The sequence below is a fragment of the Cadophora gregata genome (assembly GCF_030347475.1).
Source record: "Cadophora gregata isolate MNR1 chromosome Unknown scaffold_12, whole genome shotgun sequence".
NCBI classification, from domain to species: Eukaryota; Fungi; Ascomycota; class Leotiomycetes; order Helotiales; family Ploettnerulaceae; genus Cadophora; species Cadophora gregata.
The window spans coordinates 409,806-429,387 of record NW_026695935.1 but is presented as its reverse complement, the minus strand read 5'-3'; the positions used below and the strand labels follow the sequence as shown (position 1 = coordinate 429,387).

Genomic DNA, 19,582 nt, shown 5'->3' with positions numbered 1-19,582 from the left:
CCGACCATGGTTACCGTCTTTGGAGACCGGAATCCTTGAAGGATATCTCCTGATCGGGAACTCGACGTTCGCTCCAGTTTCCGAGTCTCTGGCTAGCCGGAATGAGACTATTTTCATTTGGTTCTGTTTGTGGGGAATAAGCCATGTGTTGTTACATTCCGGGCGGCCTACGTTGGATGGAGATCATGGCTTGCATCATCCCCAAGGACACTTATCGCTTCCCAAGTCATTGGGATTGTGGCTTGTGTTGGAGGAATCCCAGACGACAGTAATATTAAAACTGGTTTTGAATTCCGAAATTTTGAGATTATTCAATAAAATGAATGTACAGGGGCTAGGAGTCGTGGTGTTGATCAAGTGATTCCTATCTGGGCCGGCGTACAATTTCCCATCCCAATGCGGGTAGTCAGAGAACATTATCTCCTCCGCATTTCTATGTGCTTTTCTAACTGTCTGTGATTGCGATACAGGCAGGTTAAAAAAATTGGAACTTTTTTAGCTCCCATAGTGAATTACCTTGCTTCTCAACAATGTCATGGTCTCGAGGATTAGGTCCCTGTTTCGATGGCATGGGTCAGCTCACCATCATGGCCGAAGAATGAGCTGATCAACCAGTACGACAACCTGCAGCATGAATTTCTTCTTGGGGAAATATTCGTCACTGAGCGAGGTTTAATTGCAGTCATTGATCGTAGTCCTCTGCCATTTTGACCATGTCCTCCCTCTTCGTTTACTTTTAGTAGCACAAAGAAAGTGCTGAATAGCATGGACGATTCAAAGAGAACTCGAGTTGCGGACAATATCAATAATAGGAAGAAGTTTGTCAATTCTGCTCCTTCCAATGAAATGGTTCTTATCAGTTATCTGAAATGAGTATTGAGGTAATCATCAGCTTCTTCGGAGCCAGTCCCAAAGTAGAAAAGGGAAGGAGCCGGCCAAGGACATCGGCGGTCATGGAGTGAATAGGGTACTGGAATCGCAGACTTTTCAAGAGCGTCTGATTACTGGTAAGTTGTGGATGCGATCACAGACTTGTTCTCGGCGTCACTGATATTCTGATAGTCGTGCTGGGAATGGAAACGACCGCCCAACTTAGTCTAAGCTCTTTGTCAACCTCCAAACAGACATCCAAGCAGATCTATCGTCCCCAGAACCGAGCCATTAAAGTAAGTCTCAAACGCCCAGGCATGACTCTCGTAGCGCTGACATCTCAAGAACTGGGACCGAACCACAGAAAGCTTCAGCCGAATTCAATCTAACCCAAGGTTAGCGTGACCACTAAAGCTGATCATCTCCATCTTCTTCCAAGAAAAAGCTGCTACCCAAAGAGAAAGCGGGTACAAGTTTGCAAGTCGTGCTAACGATATAAACCAGCCTCGTTCTCGACATAATCTCAACATGAAGTACATCGGCATCGAAGTCATGCTCAACTTCCTCATGCTGGCACTCATGGCCATCGCAGCACCAGCCATTTCCACCTCCGAAGAGCCAAACGCCGTCCCCCTCAACCTAATCAGCTACCCCACACCCGACACCTCCACTATCACATCCGTTTCTCCTCAAGGAATTGAGTACATCCAACTGGGCGACAAAGACTTCCAACCCTGCTTCCCCAATTTCGGTCAAGCAATAATGTGCACCATAAACTACATATCACACCCCTCTTGGAACAACGAAGTCCAACCCTTCATGTACGACAACGAGTGCAAGCGGATTGGCGAGAACTACCACGCCCCTCGCTCCATGCTCGCTGCGAAATGGGGCTGGAGAATGACGTCCGAACTGCCAAATTACTTGGTTTCTCTATTGCTGGGGATTGGGAGCCGTCCTCGACTAAAGATAAAAGTGTCAAGTTGGACTATGGGGATGTTCATCTCAATCCTTTTTACAAGAATAACTTGGGGTTTGATTCGTCGTACACGATTAAAGGTTATGTTGGGGAGTACAGGGTTTTCAGAGCTGCGTTCCCAAGGCAAGTTGACCTGATGACATTGTTGCGACTGATAGTAATCTTCTCGACAGATGGTGAACAAAGAGCGTCGTCAGTGATGCTGCTGGGTCAGGAAGTGGCTAAGGTATTCGCTAATGGCTGGTCACATTCAGCGGCAGCTTTGAAGGGATGATTGGTTGCAGTTATGTAATATTGCGAGAGCACATAGCTCAGATGCCAACGTATCATGGCTTAATGAGAACATTGCCATCACGTTGCAATAAAAAGCGAAGCTAAATTCCATGGACTTCCAATCGCATGATTCATGCTAAGCACCCATGTCGAAGTCTGTCAAATTAAAAATCGCTCAATTCCGAGTATCGTTCTCAGAAATAGCCTCCAAACACGGAGCTTAGTGCCAGCTGGCATGAAAGCTATTTCGAAGGTCGAGCTCCACCACCAATCGCCATCAACTCCGTGTAAAATACTACTTATGTCTTAGCGAGCAAAATTTGACCAAGGCAAGTGAACTTACTCAATGTTGAGTTAGCTGGAATTGGTCCAACAGTGTGGTCTCCATAGCCAAATGCAGGTGGCAAAGTCAACTTTCTAGGTCATAATTAGATACTGAACAAAAGCTGGTGCCAGCGAATCGCTTCGATGGGGATTGGAGCGTGAGGATGAGACTGGAACCATACCTTTGGTCACCAATGCACATGTCTAAAAGACCCAACTCCCATCTGGATCATATAGAGTTAGATCATCGAAATCAAAAACCCGGGATGGGAACACACCCTTTAATGACTTCTCCGGCGCCAATCGTGAAGGCGAATGGTTCAGGAGCGCTGCCTGCATAGCCTGTGAAATTGGATCAGCATCCGTCCCAAGTCCGAAAGATATTACAAGCCTCACTTGAATCGAACAAAGTTCCATCTGTGAGCGTCCCGTTATAATTGACCGAAATCAGATCTCCATTCTTGGTCTTCCTGGTACAATAAACAGATCGAATTACCTCAATCGTCAAGCCGTCTTGCGCAACGACAGCACTGGTCGCCGCGAGAGTAAGGAGAACCAAGGAGCTTTTCATTTTATTTCTATATCGACGTCGTGGAGTTCTCGTGGATTTTCTGTGGGAACTTGGGTGTTCTTGTAGATGCCTCCCAATGCAGCCTTCCATTCAGGCTGAACGTGACCATCTGGGATTTATCGCCGGCACTTCGAACAAAGGCGTTCCCAAGGAGACGTCCATATCGGTACCCGAATAACAATTATGTGCGACGGATCCCGGTATCCCATTGGTCAAATTCGTTTGACATGAGAATATCATAGGTGATACAGTGCCACCGTCTGCGGCCTCATCGCGGACCTCTCATATGAGGGGTATTCAACGCCATCGCCATTAGCAGCCCAGAAATCAACCCTGCAACAGGGAGAGTGATGAACCAGCCGATGACGATGAAACCAATTTGTTTCCAATTGATAGCTTTCGGATTAAAGTAGCTCAATCCGACGCCGATTGTTGCTCCTAGTTGACATTGTGTGGTTGACACGGGGATGCCAAATCGTGATGCCACTAGGACTGTCACCGAGGTAGCGATGTTTATTGCGAATCCTCGAGTAGGACTGACGTGTGTGATCTTATTTCCGAGAGAGCGGATGACTTTGTAGCCGCAGAACCAGAACCCTGCACCGATTAAGAGCGCTGCGATACAGATGATCCAGATAGGACTCTTAGCATCTTCACGAGCTGAACCGCTTTTCCAGGCATCGTATGCCCCCGCCCTGTATTACAAATATTGACATTAGCATCCAGTCTTGCGGTAGAGTACCCAGGTATTATTTCCACAGATATCAAGACTCTCACGATTGGAAGTAAGAGAGAAATTGTCTTTTCCTAGAAGTAAAATCGAGAGAAGACTCACCATGGCGCAACCGCATTGGAAACGTCATTCGAACCATGGGAAATCGACATCAAAATTGTAGAAAGAACTAGTTGCGGCTTCCATAGCTCCTCGACTTCCTTATCGTGAGTCTTGGAATGTTTATATGCAGCATTTACATCAGCAGATTCGAACGTGACACAATTCTGGTTCACTCCACGCAGTGTAGTCAATAGTTTTGCCGTTTTTAGCAAAAACGGAACTAACTGAAGTTCGTTTTATAAGGACTTAAACTAACTGTAGTTCGTTATTAGAAGTTAAAACTGAGGTTCGTTTTATTAGTTTTTTAAAAACGGGTTAGTTTATTAAAACGGACTAAATTTATTTTTAATTTTATTTTTAGTTAAATCTCCTTTAAATATATCTATTTTTTTTATATATTTAAAAAAAAAATATATAAATAAGAATAAAATATATAATATAAGACTTAATTACTTAATATATATAAATAGTATTATAGCGGGCCACGACCCGAACACCTACACAATAAGAGAGGTAGCAATTTAAGGCATAAGGAGTACTTTAATACAAAGAAGCGGAACGGCTAAATCTCGAGATATCATATATCTGAAATACAGGATTTGTCAAATAAGGGGCGGAAAAGAGAATAGATTAGATAGAATCTCTATAAAGAGTGTAATTATCGTGATATTTCCAAGTGGTGTGTTAGTAATAATATTATAAAGGAGTGATAGTTCAGAATCTCTAAGTACTATCGCTAGCTGCACTAGTAACGTGACTTCCCCTTACTACACTAAACACTAAAATCAGGTAGCCCCGCTATAGTATCTTAAAAGATTTATTTAATATTTTTTATAGAAGATTATTAATAAAGTGTAATCTTAGCCTTTTATAAGGTAAGTATTATAGAATATATTAATATATTAAATAATCTTATATAAGAAATAATTTAGTATATCTTATAGATTATTTCTTTTCTTTCTATATGCTTTTTAAATACTTTTTATTTTAATTAGAAGTCTAATTAATAGTATATTAATAATTATTTATATTTCTAACTTAAGATACTTAATAAATATTATTTAGATTAAACTATATATAAATAAAAAGTTAATTATAAGATTTTTATTAATTGTACATTTCTTTTATATAATATCTTTAGAAGAATTTTATGAAATTTTCTTATACTATGTGACTACCAGTGCTATAAAGGCAGGACGTCACGTGGAGTACTGCCTCACATGCCAATCAATAGAATATGAAGACAAAGGTCGTCTCTTGAGAATCTAAAGCTACAGAAGAGAGAGAGGCTTGGAGGCTCTCGAAGCTATATACTCTAGAAAAGGGGCTAGCCGAGGCACTTCCCAAAGGGGACAGCTGTAGCTGTAGCCGAGCCAGCCAGGGGCAAAAGGGAGGTCTCCACACTCTATATACTACGCGGCGTCACATACTATATATAGTTCTAAATTTGGTTTTTAAAAACGACCTCGTTTCGTTCGTTTTATACTAATTAAAACGGACTGTAGTTCATTTTTAGCTTATAAAACTAGCGTTAGTTTATAAAGCTGAAAACGGGGTCGTTCAAACGGCCGCAAACTATTGACTACATTGACTCCACGAAGTAGAATGTACTTGATCCATGACCACAGACGAGCTGGCTTGTACAAAGGTAAGTCTTTTGTCGGTTCCAGGTACTTTTCTCGAGGACTCATGACCATTTCCTCCTACAGATCCACTCGCTCTGATGGTGGGTCACCATGGTGTCGAGGTGACATGCGTGTTAGCGGAATAGGACGTGGCTCTTCCTCCTCCGGATCTTTCACGACAGATAACGAAGGAGATCCATCTTGAGAGGTTTGTTGCTGTAACGAACCAGCATGCGAAGTTTCCTCTTTAGATGGAAAGTAATATGGTGGGTTCTCGAGGAGAAGAAGCGGCCCCATGGGCAGGTGGATAAGTCGAAGCCGTGGATCTTGGATAATTAAAGACCGTCGGTGGTAAGGTACGCCAAAAGTATACGACAGTGCAAGGGACGCGAAGAATGTTCCCAGAATTGCGCCGATGATCTTGCTAACGCCGAACTCCTCTGCTGACTTATGTCTAAGTGATTCCACAATGAAAAACACTGGGAAAAGGGTAGCTGTCGAAGCAATGCACCATGGCATAAGATGGAGTGCAATCCTGAACGGGGTTTTCCTGCTCAAAAAGGCGAGTCCCATCACGCCGCTTATGACCAGCGCAAGAACGCATGCACTGGCTGGTGAAATAACCCATGCGGCAGCAATCGTGGACAAGCCCTTTTTCTTCCAACTCCAATTCACAGGCGCACCAGAAGCAAAGCCAACACCAGCAAGAGATCCAACCACAGTCTGAGTAGTTGACACCGGAATTCCAAAACTTGTCGCGATCGTGAGCCATGCAGCGCTACCAAACTCGACACATCCCATGGCAAGGACGAGTGTTTCGGGATTGTCGTTAAAGTACGTGACATTGACGATACCGCTCTTAATGGTCTGTGTGACTTCACCTCCCAAGACAACTGCGCCGGTAAATTCTGTGAATATAGCGAGCGCGCCTGCTTCCTTCATGTCCAGCGTGCTGGAGGCGACTGTGGTGGCATAAGAGTTGGAGACATCGTTTGCGCCGTTGCCGAAGGAGCTCACGCAGAATGCGATGGAGAGGAGGGTTATGATCCAGGTGACATCGTCTAAGACACGTATGATGAGTATTTGCTAGACGTTGGGGCAAAGAGGTAGTTATAAGTATTGAGGAGTGACAGGTGAGGAGTACATTAATCAGAGCGGTTGCTAGGACCCCGGTGCCGGACACAACCCTGCCATGAGGGAAACGACAATGACAGATAATTAATCAATTGGCGGGTGAGATTTGTGGGATGAACGGCTTCATGGTAGCGGTACCTTATAGCTCTAGACCGTCCAGCAAAACTTTGGTAGCGAACGAGGGTAAGTGACTTCGCTTAAGCCACTGTCGTAGTAGGACTGTCACAAACACTTGAACAATATTTGCAGACCACCTCGAATACGGAGTCGATTCTGGCTGTACAAGAACTTTGGGATGTTGAGTTTTAGATATACACGAAGTCGAGACAAGCAGTGGTGGCGAGTCAATATGATATGAACATGCACCCACCGCCAGTTCAACTTCGCCAGACCTGCCGCCATGACAGTATATATGGAACACCTCGAAATGCGGCTGCTGCTTGGTGAATTTATATAATTTGACATTAATGAAGACAACAGATGCGTTGGATAGACTAAATTTGTCTTAGGCATCTGACAGTCAATGGCTTGAGTCTGGAAATGATGAGAGGCTGAATCCAACGTACAGCCCTGTAATGTTTGAGCTCATCAAAAATTCCGTCTCGGTCACCTTGGGCCTAACTCGTCAAGAAATGAGAAAGACTCTCGCATTACTGTATGGGGTCCACGCTGGCGGCAGATCTCCTGAACTCAGTTCCGCCGATGCCTCCGCTGCTTTCAAGGTCAGTTCGCAGTCCCTGGCGATGTAATCAAATCCGTTCACCAAACACTCGCCGAACATGGTACAGTTCTCAAGCTGAAATGTTGAGCTTAGACCCTCTCTAACTTTCTGCTTATCCTCTAAATCGACATGTCTCGTAATCTGGTGAACAAGAAATGGAACACGAGCACCTCTCAGATAGACAATGAGGTATTTGCTTTCGTCCAAACTTGCGACTGTACGGCTGGGTACCAAGGCCAGGCCCTCCGATTCAATTTCCCTTCTCGCATCGAAACGTTGATATGCTGCTACTCGTTTAGTCTCCACGATGGAACTCTGGTCTCTAATCACAGCTACTGCTTTGTTGTTGTCGTCATTCCATGCCACACTCTTGCGACCTCGCTTCAATAGGTGATATTCCACCGAGTGTCTCGGAGGGTTGGGTTTGGGACTGAGGAGTCGAGCGATATTGTACAGGGGATTTGGATGCCGTCGTTCTAGCATGTTCCCAAGCTCAAGAGTAAGTTCGCCTTGATTGAGGAGGTTTCGCCATTGTACGATGAGCTCTGCAATCATCCTCGATGGTTCATCATGGTGTCGATCTATTATATCTTGGAAGCGAAGCTCATCATTGCCTACGAGCGCAATACTCGGACCGCGCTCAACGACTTCTCCAATAATGACGCCGACTGCAGCGAGGATTTTGGTACTGGGCCACATGCAGCTCCTCCTTACCATCTCTTTGCGTAGTACTGTCTGAATATCCGTCTCCTGCCCGAGACTACTAAGTACTGTTCGGCCTGTGTAACGGAACTTCGAAGGAGATGGAATGTTCCAATTGCCTCGATCCCAATTAGGAACCCATGAAGGTAGATATTCGACTTTTCTTCCTTGCGGGTCACGCTTCACGACGATGTAATCTCGTGACAGGTGGTCCCCAGGTGACCCGTCAAGCTTAACGGAACTAAACAGTCGAGAATCTTGAGAGTGTCTGATTTCATGACTTTGAACGGTAGAGTAGTCGTCGAGATAACTTAGAATGTCGTAGCTCTTAGTGGTTTCCATGACGTGTTTTGTGAATTCCAGATACACTTGCGAGCACGACTTTCGATAATCCACAGCAATTAGATCACCATCCAAATCGACTCCACTAGATACGCCAAGTAGTGCATATATTTTATCTCTCGGATCAAATGCCTCCAATTGACGTGCTCGTGACAAAGTGTTAAGGATATTAGAGTCTCCACCTTTGTAGTTCTCAACTCTCGCGTGCCAGGAAGGCCTCCGTCTTCCCATCCCATGTGCTTCCTGATAGCTGCACCGAGCGTGAAACATATCGCGAACGACATCAATCTTTCCACTCCTACCGATACTGAAGCCATATCGATCGTGGTATCTGGGGCTTAGAAGGAGTATCCGGCAGAATTCGTCCCAAGCAATTTTTCTGCTGCCGCACTGAATCGTCACATTCTGCGAGACAACCACTTCTTGGAAAACCCAAACTCTCCTGAACCAAGGACGCTCCAAGACGTCTATCTCAACATCGTCAAGATCGCCTCTGAACTCCAGTTTCCGTTCCATTCTAGCTGGGATAGAGTAATCGACGTCGTGGTTCTGGTTCATAGCCCACTTGCTGTTCCTCTCCAAGAAGTTCCATGCCGAGATGCCAGTATTCCCTCCATCTTGATCACCAAGATAGATGATCGTCTCCTCCGCGGCAGAATAGATGGCACGCATGTGCTGAACCTGATGGTTGCGTTCTGTCAAATTGAATTGATTTATACAGATGGCATCTACCCAGAGCCTGATCGGTCGATCACGCCGACGGATCTGACGGAGTGCGGAATGGATGTTCCTTCCTACTGTCAATGGATGCGAGCCGATGGAGATGGTATGGCTGTCTCGTTCGTCGCCCCAGACGTAGGAAATTGCTGCGTAAGAGTGTTCTGGCTCCTTGATTTCGCAAAGTCTTGTACTGATAAGGTCGCATTGCGGTGAGGAGATGAGGTCCGTGGACGGGTGAAGTTGTAACACGCGAATAGAGTCAGATTCGAGTAATGGCTGATATTCGTACTCGACAGGCAATGATTGAGACATGGCTCCCTAAAATTACAAATATTTCGAGGATGAGTACGTGTGGACACAAGGCTATGAGAAAGAAGACAGCTGAAGAACCAGGCTTCAGGCAAGCTGAGTATCACGTGATGGGAGATAAATGATTACTAGGTATGCATGTGACTTGATTGATCATCTGAGAGCGAGGTTGACTACGTAGGTATGCAATCACTGAACAATGTGTCCAAACATTCAGATGAAAGACTTGCTAAGCTGTTTTCATTTCTTGCCCGAGTTAAGAAGCTCTTTCGCCGCCGCTGCCCCATCCTTGATCGCATCCGGCCCAAACAATATCCTGGAGTCGGATCTTCAGTCCCAGCGAGCTTCAAACAAATCTCAGCAATCTTCTCTGGAAGCCAAGGTTCGTTCCAGGAGGACTGTCAGATGATCTTCGGCAAACGCATCTACATTTGGCTCGTACGGCTGATTGGTCTGAGGAATGGCCACGGAAAATCCAGCCCCGTCAGTATTGAAACGTGATGCCGCCAGATTCCATGACGGTGAGCTTGATTTCTAAAGACTTCCCTCGATAGGAAGTTAGAGAAGACATCAACAGCTGCCTTGGCGCTTTGATTTGCTGCGAGGCGTGCTGTACCCATTCGACCGCCAATGGAAGAGATCTGGAAGATATGACGGGATCCATACTTACAAAGGACGGCAAGAACTGCTTTGGAGACATAGACTACACCATACAATTTGGTATCCATTTGAGCCGTGAAGCCCTCGATAGCGGTGTCTTAGATAGCTACTGTGCTGGTGTAGCACTGTTGACAACGACATCGATCCGTCAGAACTTCTCGTGGCCTGCTTTGACATCGATGACGACTTCCTCGTAGTTGGCGACATCTAAAGCTATTGGGAAGACATTGGAGCTGTGCGTTTCGACAAGATAGTCGAGCTGGGATGGCTTACGGCACGTACCCATGATTAGACCTCCACTTTTGAGAACGGCTTCAATGATGACAAAACCGAGACCTCGAGATGAGCCTGTGACCAGCTAAACGCCTACCTTGTTGGAATTTGAAGAAATCGTATGAAGTGAAGGAAGTACAACTGTTGGTTGAAGAAGGCCTGGGAAACGATAGTTGTGAAGCGGAGAGGTTGAAAGTGAATATGAAAATACTTATTTGTTATAAAATTTGACATGATGTGCTCGACCGCTCCAGCTCTTTCAGAGATTGTCGTAACAGGACCATGCGAAATAATACAGTGGGCCACCACGCATTGGGCTCGATTGGACGCGGCTGCGTCTAACCCGACACCCGCAGCCATAGGAATTTAGTCTGGGTGTAAAGGACATGCCATATCCTGGATACCTAGAATTGGAGCAGAGAATCCATTGGATGGAGATGAGTGGGAACGGAGAGAAAAGATCGCTTGAAGATAGAAATAAGGTACGGCACGCTGCCCCACTTCCACTTGACTCGAAGCGGTCGCACAACTGCTTTACGGCTGACAAGGCTGTTGGAACCAGATTGAAAAATCCGAAATCCATCCACCCATGCAGTTGTTTTACCCACATATGAGCTGATATTACCAAGTCTTTGATCATCACGGGCCAATTCGCCTTTCCCTCACGATGACCGTGGATACTCCAATTGAGTTCACAGCCCACTGCCGGCCAGGGGTCACAGAAATTCTTGCCACGTCATTCGACTACTGTATTGGCCGCATCGATCACGAAACAGAAATACTTGCATAAAAAGCAGACTCCCGATATTGAAGCACAAGAGAACCTTGCTATTGAAGCACAGATCTACACCATCCTCGGACATCATCCTCGAATTATCAGCTTCAAGGGCGGCAATGCCTACGATGGCCTCCGTCTTGAATATGCCACGAATGGATCAGTGGCCCAGTATCTCAAGCTTCACGACCCATCCATGCTACAGAAGCTTAGTTGGTCACTGCAAGCTGCTGAGGGTATCGCTCACATTCACTCGTCAAGCGTCCTCCACTGTGATATCAACGTCAACAACTTACTTCTCGATAATGCCCTCAACATTAAAGTTGCCGACTTCCAGGGGAGGTATTTAGCACCTGGCGGAAGAGTGCTTCTTGATGGAAGATCATCGGAGAACGTGAAATCATCTATGCCTCGTTCCGATCCAAATTACGCGGACAAGAAGACGGATATTTTTGCCCTGGGTTCTGCGATCTATTACATTATAGAAGGCCACGAACCATTTCCAGAACTAAACTCCTTGGATGATGACGACGAATTAGAAATCATAAGTCGTTACAGTTCTGGCCGCTTTCCTCCTTTAAGAACTCATTTGCCGAAAGGCGTTGTCCACGGGTGCTGGTCAGGGAGCTTTGAGTCTGCAATGGAGATTATAGAAGACTTGAGAAAGGTTATGGAGACGATTCAACATTTGGAGTAAAGCGAATGAAGCGCGCCTTCAAAGATGACTTATAAATTACTGGGTAGACTAGCTGTTCTCTTCCAGAATAGAAGAGGCGAGAGAGGCAGAACGCCGTGAACTTTGGCAGACATGCGCAGCAAGAACACCATTACTGACGTCCCCGATCCAAACATTCATATCCGAATCTGATCTGTTAGCTAGGTATAAAGCAGATAAATTTGCCAAACTCACCCAAGCCTCAGCATTTAGGACAAATTCCTCCGTTGACAGTGCTTTGAGCCATGTGATTGTCTTTGACACCAGCGCATCGATCCGTTCCTACATCCTCACAGGTCCTGATGACATATTCTGTGATGATATGCTTCGGAGAGTTGGTGCAATTTTAATATTTCTCAGGCTTCGATCAGCGACATTCCAAAAGCTGGACAGGACAGGTACTACGTACGCGGGTATGGATTTGCCGGTTACAGATTGTAGGAAGCCTTATTTCGTTAGAATTAGGATGTACGAGGACAATAAGGGAGTAATTTCTTTGATATACTTGACTGAATGAGGTGATGGAAGGAACGCTAGAAGGCTTGCCGTTGATTGAGACCGTTGTTTTATTTCTTTCTTTTTCTTGCTTGAAGGAGATTTACTCCCACTATATATTCCAACCAGACTTAGATCACATGTCATTCTGTCCGATACTGTTGGTTATCAGAGAGCAAGATAGCAAGCGTGGGGAGTGAAATGCTGCCATTGGATAGACATGACAGAGCTGACCCCGAGTAGGCGGAGAAGCATACAGCATCCTGCCAATTACCATGACCAGTCGGCTCGGCCCTTCTCACAAAACTACAGAAGGAAGAATCGAGGCCAGGGGGGATAGCTTAACAACTTTGATTTCCTAGGCTGCGAATGGAGGTGCAATTGTAATTGTTTATGAGACATAAGTCTTTGGACGCCATCCTTAGTGCCTCCGCTGTCAGTAACACCTGCGGTCTCAGGCCCGGGTTCGATCCGCCTGACGTCTGACTGGGCAACGGATGTAGTATTCCCGTTCTGTTGTCTGATATGTTAGAGCTGCTGTATAGATACCGCCAGCGGAGAACACGGTAGCCTTCAAAGCGGGGACTATACAGCACCCCCAATATTCTTTCTCGACTCTTCCTTTATGTAATAGTGACTGCCACATCAGAAGGTCAGGATGTGTCGGTGTTTATGCCGTTATTCTCGGCCATGTTCCGTTTTGCAAGAGTGCCTAGGTGATGGTCCTTCACTAGTGGGCGTTCATGACGATCCTCGTCATGTCAATCCGAGGCGGGGTCCCCGCATATGATGTTACTAGTGGCTTTCGTCATACTGTATCAAAGTTCAAGAACTCGACGAGTCTTTCTACACCTCCTCCTATATTTCTAAATATTTTGTAACAAATCCAATAACACTTCTCACCCGAAGAAGCACATTAATCAGTGTCGTAGCAGAGTTTCGTCAATCAACATGGCCACCGTCCCGGAGAAAGAAGGCTCCCTCCACGAGGTCGAAGGTACAAAAGGTCATACAGATCCCACTCTTCAAATCTACGTCGAATTCGCATCCAAAGATTTGCAATGGAAAGTCATGCAGAACAAAAAGCTACTTCGCAAAGTCGACGTTCGGCTTCTTCCCTTCTTAATCTTAATGTATCTCCTCAACTTTCTCGATCGTTCGAATCTGGCCCAAGCTCGACTCGGTTCGCTCGAGGCGGATCTGGGTATGACAGGCACAGACTTCAACCTTGCGACAAGTATACTGTTTGTTGTATGTCGAAGTTTTGTTCTGTTGAGTCTGCTCTGGCTGATGAGGTTCAGGGGTATTTAACGATGCAATTGCCGTCCAATCTACTTATTACTCGAGTGCGCCCGTCTATCTATCTAGGACTTGTCATGACGCTTTGGGGCATTGTGTCGGCTGCCCAGGCTGGTACTAAATCGTTTGGGGGCCTGCTGGCTTGTCGAATCATGCTCGGAGTGACTGAGGCGCCATTTTTCCCTGGCGCTATCATGCTCATGAGCTCATGGTACACTCGAGAAGAGTTGGCTCATCGGATATCTTGGTGTAAATTATTCCTGTCCGTTTTTTGGTTCTTGTGCTGATGAAATAGTCTATTCTGGTAATGCGTTAGCGAACATGTTTGGTGGGCTACTTGCTGCTGGGATTTTGGGTAACCTTGATGGAGCGCATGGGATCACTGGATGGAGATGGCTCTTCATCATTGAAGGAGTCATCACTATCGGTGTAGCCTTTACTTCAATGTCAGTCTCCTCTTTCTCATATTTGTACGTCAACTGACCCCTCAGCTTCGTCTTACCCGACTTTCCTGCAACAGCAAAATGGCTGTCTGATGAAGAACAGCATTTTGCACAATGGCGCATGGTCGATGACGCAAAAGAATCCGACGACGCCAAAGCGACAGGCCTCATGTCCGGCCTGAAACTTGCACTCAAAGATTACCGACTCTACATATTCATCATCTTCCAACATCTCTCGCTTCTCTCCCAAACCTTCCAATACTTCTTCCCTACCATCGTCAATACACTCGGCTTCGGCAAAATCGCTACCTTGCTTCTTACGGCTCCAGTATGGTTCGCTACATTCCTCGTCTCGCTCTTCGTGACTTGGACATCTGGCAAGTCCGGTGATCGATCAATTCATATAATGTGCTTAATGATGGTTTCTCTCATCGGAAACATCATCGTCATCAGTGCAACTGGTACTGGTGCTCGCTTCTTCGCTATGTTCCTCATGCCCATGGGTGCAGTTTCTGCTTACCAAATCATCGTGGCATGGGTCGCGAACAGTTTCATCAGGCCAAATGTGAAGCGTTCTGCTTCCATTGCGATCTGTAATATGATTGGCAATACGGCGTCCATATATGGATCGTATATGTATCCCAAGTCTGATGGGCCGAGGTATTTAGCTGGTGGTGCCGCCGTGGCTGGAATTTGTTTTATCGTTGCTGCTTTGGCATTTGTATTAAGATTGGTTCACATCCATGAGAATAAGAAACTGGAGAGGGCTGAGGCGGAAGGGTTGAGTCCCGAACAGGTCAGTGGTGAGGCCCGAGGAATGGGATTCAGATATGTAACCTGACGGTCTGTTGATGAAGGAACATTGTAAAAGGGACGATTGCATTTTGAAATTCGGTCGCATTGCTATGAAGATAGAAATAGCCTTGAGATTCTGCCTTATCAATCTTCTGCCCTTTTGTTCAACTTTAGGGCGGCTTGGGTGGTGTATGATTGGCGAGGTGCCACATCCGCTTCTCGGTGTCTATTTCCAGGGCGGTACGGATGCAAGCCAAGGCAAGCCACATTTCAGCCCCAGAGAACCTTTCATCTTCATTCTATGACTCGAAAGTGTAACTCATACATGCAAGTTGTCATCATGAATATACTTGACATTGATCAATTCTTTTGTGAATATCAGATTCCATCATGTGGCATTATCTCCTCCTCGGTGGAGGTGGCCTGCTCTGTTACATCTCAAGCGTCAGCGTGAGCGATATCGCGAGTGTCGGCTCTGTACCTTGTAAGTACAGTTTGATCGAGCAATGTTTGAATGACGTGCCAGTTATGTCGATATCGTTTGAAAGCAAGATTCTTGTTGCCTTCTACTCCGTTTTGAGGCTGGTTTTTTTGTGAGAAGCAGAGAATGATTTATACTGACTGCGACTGCTGTGATGTAGGGTACGGTCTCGCTAGTGCCGTCCTTTCCATTCGCTACTACCAAGGATTTCTCTTTAGAATCTCCTACATCCTTCTCCTTATCTACTGGTATGCATTTGTATCTGGTGGTGGGTATCTACAATCAGAACAGTACACGCATATTCTGTTCGAGCTTGCACGATCTCGATCTGCAACTTATGGAGAGACCAACGTGGATGGCATACACTGGACACTTAACATTGCATCGTTTTTGATCTACACGGCTATCAATGACCTCGGAGATGCCCTTCTACCGACTTGGTTCTGGAGTAGGCTTGCTTTTAACATGTTGTTAGAGTTCGTGGTCTTTGGTCATCCAGTTTATCAGTTGTTCTTGCAACAACAAATCGCCTGGTTGGTGAGGTGGAATCGGAATTTGTTCAGATGGCGGGACTACGCAATGGAGCTTCTCGTGGCGAAAACTTGTCAAAAGTTTGACAATAAATATACGAGAGCTCTACTGTATATCTGGTGGTGGGCGGGCCACATGATTTATAAATACTTCACTCCAGACCTTATGAGCCGTATTTCGACCAACTTTCTCGTCCTACAGATGACCACATGGGTGTTTGATGCTTGGAAAGAACCGTCTCCTTTTATCAACAAGTCGATCCACTACGCAACGATCTACTTCATTTGGTTCCGGGAACTCTTCCGCTTCAGCAATCCAAATCCTCCCATGTTCAAATACTCGAAGCTTCAAAAGCCTGACCACATCCGCTTGTTGCTCCTCCATCCACGATTTGGCTTCCGCCCTGTTTCGGGAAGCATGGTTGATGGACCATACATGCGACTTCTATTCTACGAAGCAATTTCGTACACGTGGGGAAATCCTGAAAGGACTGAGGAGATCATGGTGGATGGGTGCCGAATGATGGTTACGAAGAGTGTGTATGAAGTTTTGGCAACACTGAGCTCTCAATTTCTCCCACAGCTGCTCTGGATAGACGCAATTTGCATCGATCAAGAAAATGAAGAGGAAAAGGAGCAGCAAGTACCTATCATGGATACGATCTACTCAAACGCACTCTTCACAACTGTATTCCTAGGGCAGTCACCATTACCAGAATCCACTATCGCCGCAAGAAAAGATGGTATCCTCCCCTACCAATTCGACGGCATCGTTCCACCAGATGACCAGACACGCAATCATTTCGAAACCGCTCGCCTCACAATTTCAACGTTCAACGAATTCAACATACTTAAATATCCCCTCCGTAGCAGTGGAAAAACTATGTACGAACTCTACGAAGCCTTCCTCTCGCCCTCCACCAAATCCCGCCAGTGGCAAGCACTCATCACCTTCCTTCAACACCCCTGGTTCGCCCGCGTTTGGGTCGTCCAAGAAGTCGCACTCTCACCACACGTCCAAGTCCGATATGGCGATGAAACCATCGATTGGCGAATCATGGCGTCAGCCGTCACAATGATCCATAACTTGAGGCATTTCCGTCTATGGCTTGAGTGGTTTCATAACGTGCAGATTAGGCATGCAGAGCATTCGAGCTTGTATAATATCATGCGGATAGATAAGCTGAGAGAGAATTTATGGCCGAGTGAGAAGTATGGGTTTGCGAAGGAAGTCACGATTACGCATGTTTTGGCGGAAAGTACGTATTTCAAAGCGACGAATCCGAGGGATCAGGTTTATGGATTAATGTCGTTGTGTGGAAAGAAGAGTGCTTTGACTGTCGATTATCAGGCAAGTGTAGAGAGTGTGTATATGGCTGCTGCGAAGGAACTTATCGACAAGAAATCAATGGGACTGTTGTTTGGGCTAGCGGGAATTGGGAATCGTACGGGTCGGGAAGAGGGAACGCTCGACCTTCCTTCGTGGGTACCGGATTGGACGAATGCACCAAAGTATGATCGTATTAAGCATCCGAGTAAGTCTTTTGATTCAGATGAATTTCCTTTGACGAGTTCCTTAACAAGAATATTTATGCCGGCTACGGGAGGCTGTGTGGTTGGCGAAGGAGAGACAATCGCTGACTTGCTGCAAAGTTGAAGACTCATTTGATTACCGCTGGAAAGTCCAGATGGGCAACAGCGATGAACCAAAATCTGATATTACGATCAGCGATGACAACACGCTCCTGATTACTGGAACCTTCGTCACTACCGTCACAGAAGTTGGACCATCACTGTTCAACACGCCAGTCACCGAAAGCAACGGTGTCGTGGACGAGATGCACCACCTCTATCAGAACTACTCAAACTGCAAAGAATTCCTAAAAACGTCCAACTACACAAGCGATCCATATGCCCACGCCGACTGTCAATCACTCATCGAAGCTTTCCACAATTCATTGAATACCGGCCGCAAAGATAATCTGACTTCCTGGGCCGAACAGTTGGAGAATTTTCGCTTACTACCAGAAACACGAACTGACAAAGAGCGTGATGGTGTGTTTGACATTCTGCAGCAGATGGATAATATGACGCAAAAGATTGAGGGGCATTGTGGGGGGAGAAGAATGTTTGTGGCGGAAGATGGGTGGATAGGATTGTGTCCGCCAGGAGCGAGAATCGGGGACAGGGTGTTTGCTGTGAAGGGGGTGAAAGTTTCGATTGTGTTGAGGGAAACGGATGGTGAGTTGGAGAAACGATATAACTTGGTCGGAGAATGTTATTGTCATGGGTTAGAGCCAGAGAAGCTAGAATTCCCGGAGCTAAAGGTCAAGGTAGTCTGAATCCCGAAGGAGAAAGATCAATAGCTATCCAACAAATCTATTTCTTTGAAAATAAGAAACACATCATCAATTCCACATTTCACAAGATAGCCACACCATTCGGCGGACTAGCAACTCCTCCCGGAACCTGAATGAAGTCAGCACTCTCCTGCATTTTTACAAACGACCAAACTTACATTTAGAGGCACACTACTAAAGAAGAAAGTCCACTTCTTCAACCTGCCACATTCTTCCGCTAACTTCTCCAAATCAAAAAACTCTCCAATCGGCATTCCCCACCCCGCCAAAAGCCACTCATGCATCCAATGTGTCTTACTCTGGAACGGCAGCGCTTCAAAAGCAGGCATGTCGCCCGCCACAGCAGCAAACTCCTTCTCCCAGATCCATTTCAAACTCTCTTCACACGACTTGACGCCGATGGCAGGAGGAGGGTTGATGGCTGCATAAGCGGACGCTTCTTCTTCGGGGAGACGCTCGAGTGATTTCACGAAGCCGCTGTGGATGAACAGTATATCACCAGGCTGGAATGTGACATTTTGAAATGCGGCGATGGCGTCTAGTTCGCTGACGGTGATCTCGGTGGTTGAGAGAAGAGCTGGAGTGATGCCTTGGGATTTTGCCCATGCTGCGTAGTCGAGAAGAATACCGCGTCCCACTACGCCGCCATTTTGGACCCAAACTTAAAGTAAAATATTAATGATCTGTGCATAGAAGGGTTGTGAAGAAGTCCTCACCATGAATTCCATTCCTCTCCGAGTTCATCACTTCCTCTTGCTCACACCCATTGAAATACACCTTATGATCCTGATACCCAAAATGTCTGAAGCCATCCCATTGCGTACTAGACTGTGTATTGAGCGTAAGAATATCGTCGTTGACTGTTCTGGGGACTTTATGGAAGATGTGTTGGTGGAACTTCTGGCGGCCGAAGCAGGGCACTTTGGGCATGTTCATTGGCCAGTCAGTAGCAATTCGAATACCGTGTTCTATTTCTTTTGTTGCTGACAGAGTTGTTTCTGGGGTGAGACGATTGAGCATCCCGAGTTCATCCTTGATGCCAAAGAGTCCCCAGGCATTACCTCGAGGGCCAGACGGCTGGATCGGAAGGGAGGTGAAAGGTGGGGTGGATGGCATCGTGGTTTTGGTTTTGGTTCGTTTAGGGATCGATGATATGCTGTTTGTAATTGCTGGGGAATTTCAAGATATGGTATGTAATGAACGATGTTTAGATTTTTTACGAGTTGAAAGGACTGAGTGGGCTGAAGTCGATCGTTTAAATTGATGAATATGTCGTTGACAAACAAGTGCCGTAGCGGGGTATTTAAGGTTACAAGTAACTTTGTACAGTAACCCCGGGTTCGGCTAAATA

General features: G+C 46.0%; 11 protein-coding genes across 11 annotated transcripts; 5 read left to right on the top strand and 6 right to left on the bottom strand.

Annotated features, from left to right (window-relative positions):
• Positions 1–1,398: 1,398 nt before the first annotated feature.
• ONS95_002986 (uncharacterized protein) lies at positions 1,399–2,123 on the top strand (the record flags this gene model as incomplete). The annotated part of the gene is made up of 2 exons (XM_058496269.1): positions 1,399–1,775; positions 1,847–2,123. 2 exons carry the CDS (start codon positions 1,399–1,401, stop codon positions 2,121–2,123), a joined length of 654 nt encoding a protein of 217 aa, XP_058353520.1.
• A 241-nt stretch (positions 2,124–2,364) lies between these two features.
• On the bottom strand, positions 2,365–3,017 carry FPR2_1 (Peptidyl-prolyl cis-trans isomerase fpr2; the record flags this gene model as incomplete). Its single annotated transcript, XM_058496268.1, has 5 exons — positions 2,365–2,417; positions 2,466–2,539; positions 2,629–2,670; positions 2,725–2,788; positions 2,843–3,017. 5 exons carry the CDS (start codon positions 3,015–3,017, stop codon positions 2,365–2,367), a joined length of 408 nt encoding a protein of 135 aa, XP_058353519.1.
• Positions 3,018–3,285: 268 nt separating this feature from the next.
• ONS95_002984 (uncharacterized protein) lies at positions 3,286–3,902 on the bottom strand (the record flags this gene model as incomplete). The annotated part of the gene is made up of 2 exons (XM_058496267.1): positions 3,286–3,712; positions 3,853–3,902. The coding sequence occupies 2 exons, from the start codon at positions 3,900–3,902 to the stop codon at positions 3,286–3,288; spliced, it is 477 nt and encodes a 158-aa protein (XP_058353518.1).
• Positions 3,903–5,555: 1,653 nt separating this feature from the next.
• ONS95_002983 (uncharacterized protein) lies at positions 5,556–6,419 on the bottom strand (the record flags this gene model as incomplete). Its single annotated transcript, XM_058496266.1, has 1 exon — positions 5,556–6,419. One exon carries the CDS (start codon positions 6,417–6,419, stop codon positions 5,556–5,558), a length of 864 nt encoding a protein of 287 aa, XP_058353517.1.
• Positions 6,420–7,236: 817 nt separating this feature from the next.
• ONS95_002982 (uncharacterized protein) lies at positions 7,237–9,408 on the bottom strand (the record flags this gene model as incomplete). The annotated part of the gene is made up of 1 exon (XM_058496265.1): positions 7,237–9,408. One exon carries the CDS (start codon positions 9,406–9,408, stop codon positions 7,237–7,239), a length of 2,172 nt encoding a protein of 723 aa, XP_058353516.1.
• Positions 9,409–10,724: 1,316 nt separating this feature from the next.
• Positions 10,725–11,810, top strand: ONS95_002981 (uncharacterized protein; the record flags this gene model as incomplete). The annotated part of the gene is made up of 2 exons (XM_058496264.1): positions 10,725–10,820; positions 11,037–11,810. The coding sequence occupies 2 exons, from the start codon at positions 10,725–10,727 to the stop codon at positions 11,808–11,810; spliced, it is 870 nt and encodes a 289-aa protein (XP_058353515.1).
• Positions 11,811–13,274: 1,464 nt separating this feature from the next.
• ONS95_002980 (uncharacterized protein) lies at positions 13,275–13,930 on the top strand (the record flags this gene model as incomplete). The annotated part of the gene is made up of 3 exons (XM_058496263.1): positions 13,275–13,574; positions 13,625–13,869; positions 13,918–13,930. The coding sequence occupies 3 exons, from the start codon at positions 13,275–13,277 to the stop codon at positions 13,928–13,930; spliced, it is 558 nt and encodes a 185-aa protein (XP_058353514.1).
• Positions 13,931–13,955: 25 nt separating this feature from the next.
• On the bottom strand, positions 13,956–14,188 carry ONS95_002979 (uncharacterized protein; the record flags this gene model as incomplete). The annotated part of the gene is made up of 2 exons (XM_058496262.1): positions 13,956–14,056; positions 14,107–14,188. The coding sequence occupies 2 exons, from the start codon at positions 14,186–14,188 to the stop codon at positions 13,956–13,958; spliced, it is 183 nt and encodes a 60-aa protein (XP_058353513.1).
• A 46-nt stretch (positions 14,189–14,234) lies between these two features.
• Positions 14,235–14,906, top strand: ONS95_002978 (uncharacterized protein; the record flags this gene model as incomplete). Its single annotated transcript, XM_058496261.1, has 1 exon — positions 14,235–14,906. One exon carries the CDS (start codon positions 14,235–14,237, stop codon positions 14,904–14,906), a length of 672 nt encoding a protein of 223 aa, XP_058353512.1.
• A 266-nt stretch (positions 14,907–15,172) lies between these two features.
• Positions 15,173–18,267, top strand: ONS95_002977 (uncharacterized protein). The gene is made up of 3 exons (XM_058496260.1): positions 15,173–15,344; positions 15,502–17,406; positions 17,525–18,267. Exons 1-3 carry the CDS (start codon positions 15,251–15,253, stop codon positions 18,211–18,213), a joined length of 2,688 nt encoding a protein of 895 aa, XP_058353511.1. The 5' UTR covers positions 15,173–15,250; the 3' UTR covers positions 18,214–18,267.
• On the bottom strand, positions 18,263–19,451 carry ONS95_002976 (uncharacterized protein). Its single transcript, XM_058496259.1, has 3 exons — positions 18,948–19,451; positions 18,390–18,892; positions 18,263–18,340 (listed from the first exon to the last, which is right to left on the bottom strand). The coding sequence occupies exons 1-3, from the start codon at positions 19,345–19,347 to the stop codon at positions 18,293–18,295; spliced, it is 951 nt and encodes a 316-aa protein (XP_058353510.1). The 5' UTR covers positions 19,348–19,451; the 3' UTR covers positions 18,263–18,292.
• Positions 19,452–19,582: the final 131 nt, after the last annotated feature.

Coding starts and splice junctions, on each gene's coding strand:
- ONS95_002976 (XM_058496259.1), bottom strand. CDS start 19,347: ATGCCATCCACCCCACCTTTCACCTCCCTTCCGATCCAGCCGTCTGGC. Junction 18,893..18,947: donor GGAGAGGAATGGAATTCATG/GTGAGGACTTCT, acceptor TTTTACTTTAAG/TTTGGGTCCAAAATGGCGGC. Junction 18,341..18,389: donor TTAGTAGTGTGCCTCTAAAT/GTAAGTTTGGTC, acceptor GACTTCATTCAG/GTTCCGGGAGGAGTTGCTAG.
- ONS95_002977 (XM_058496260.1), top strand. CDS start 15,251: ATGTGGCATTATCTCCTCCTCGGTGGAGGTGGCCTGCTCTGTTACATC. Junction 15,345..15,501: donor GAGTGTCGGCTCTGTACCTT/GTAAGTACAGTT, acceptor GCTGTGATGTAG/GGTACGGTCTCGCTAGTGCC. Junction 17,407..17,524: donor TGATCGTATTAAGCATCCGA/GTAAGTCTTTTG, acceptor CTTGCTGCAAAG/TTGAAGACTCATTTGATTAC.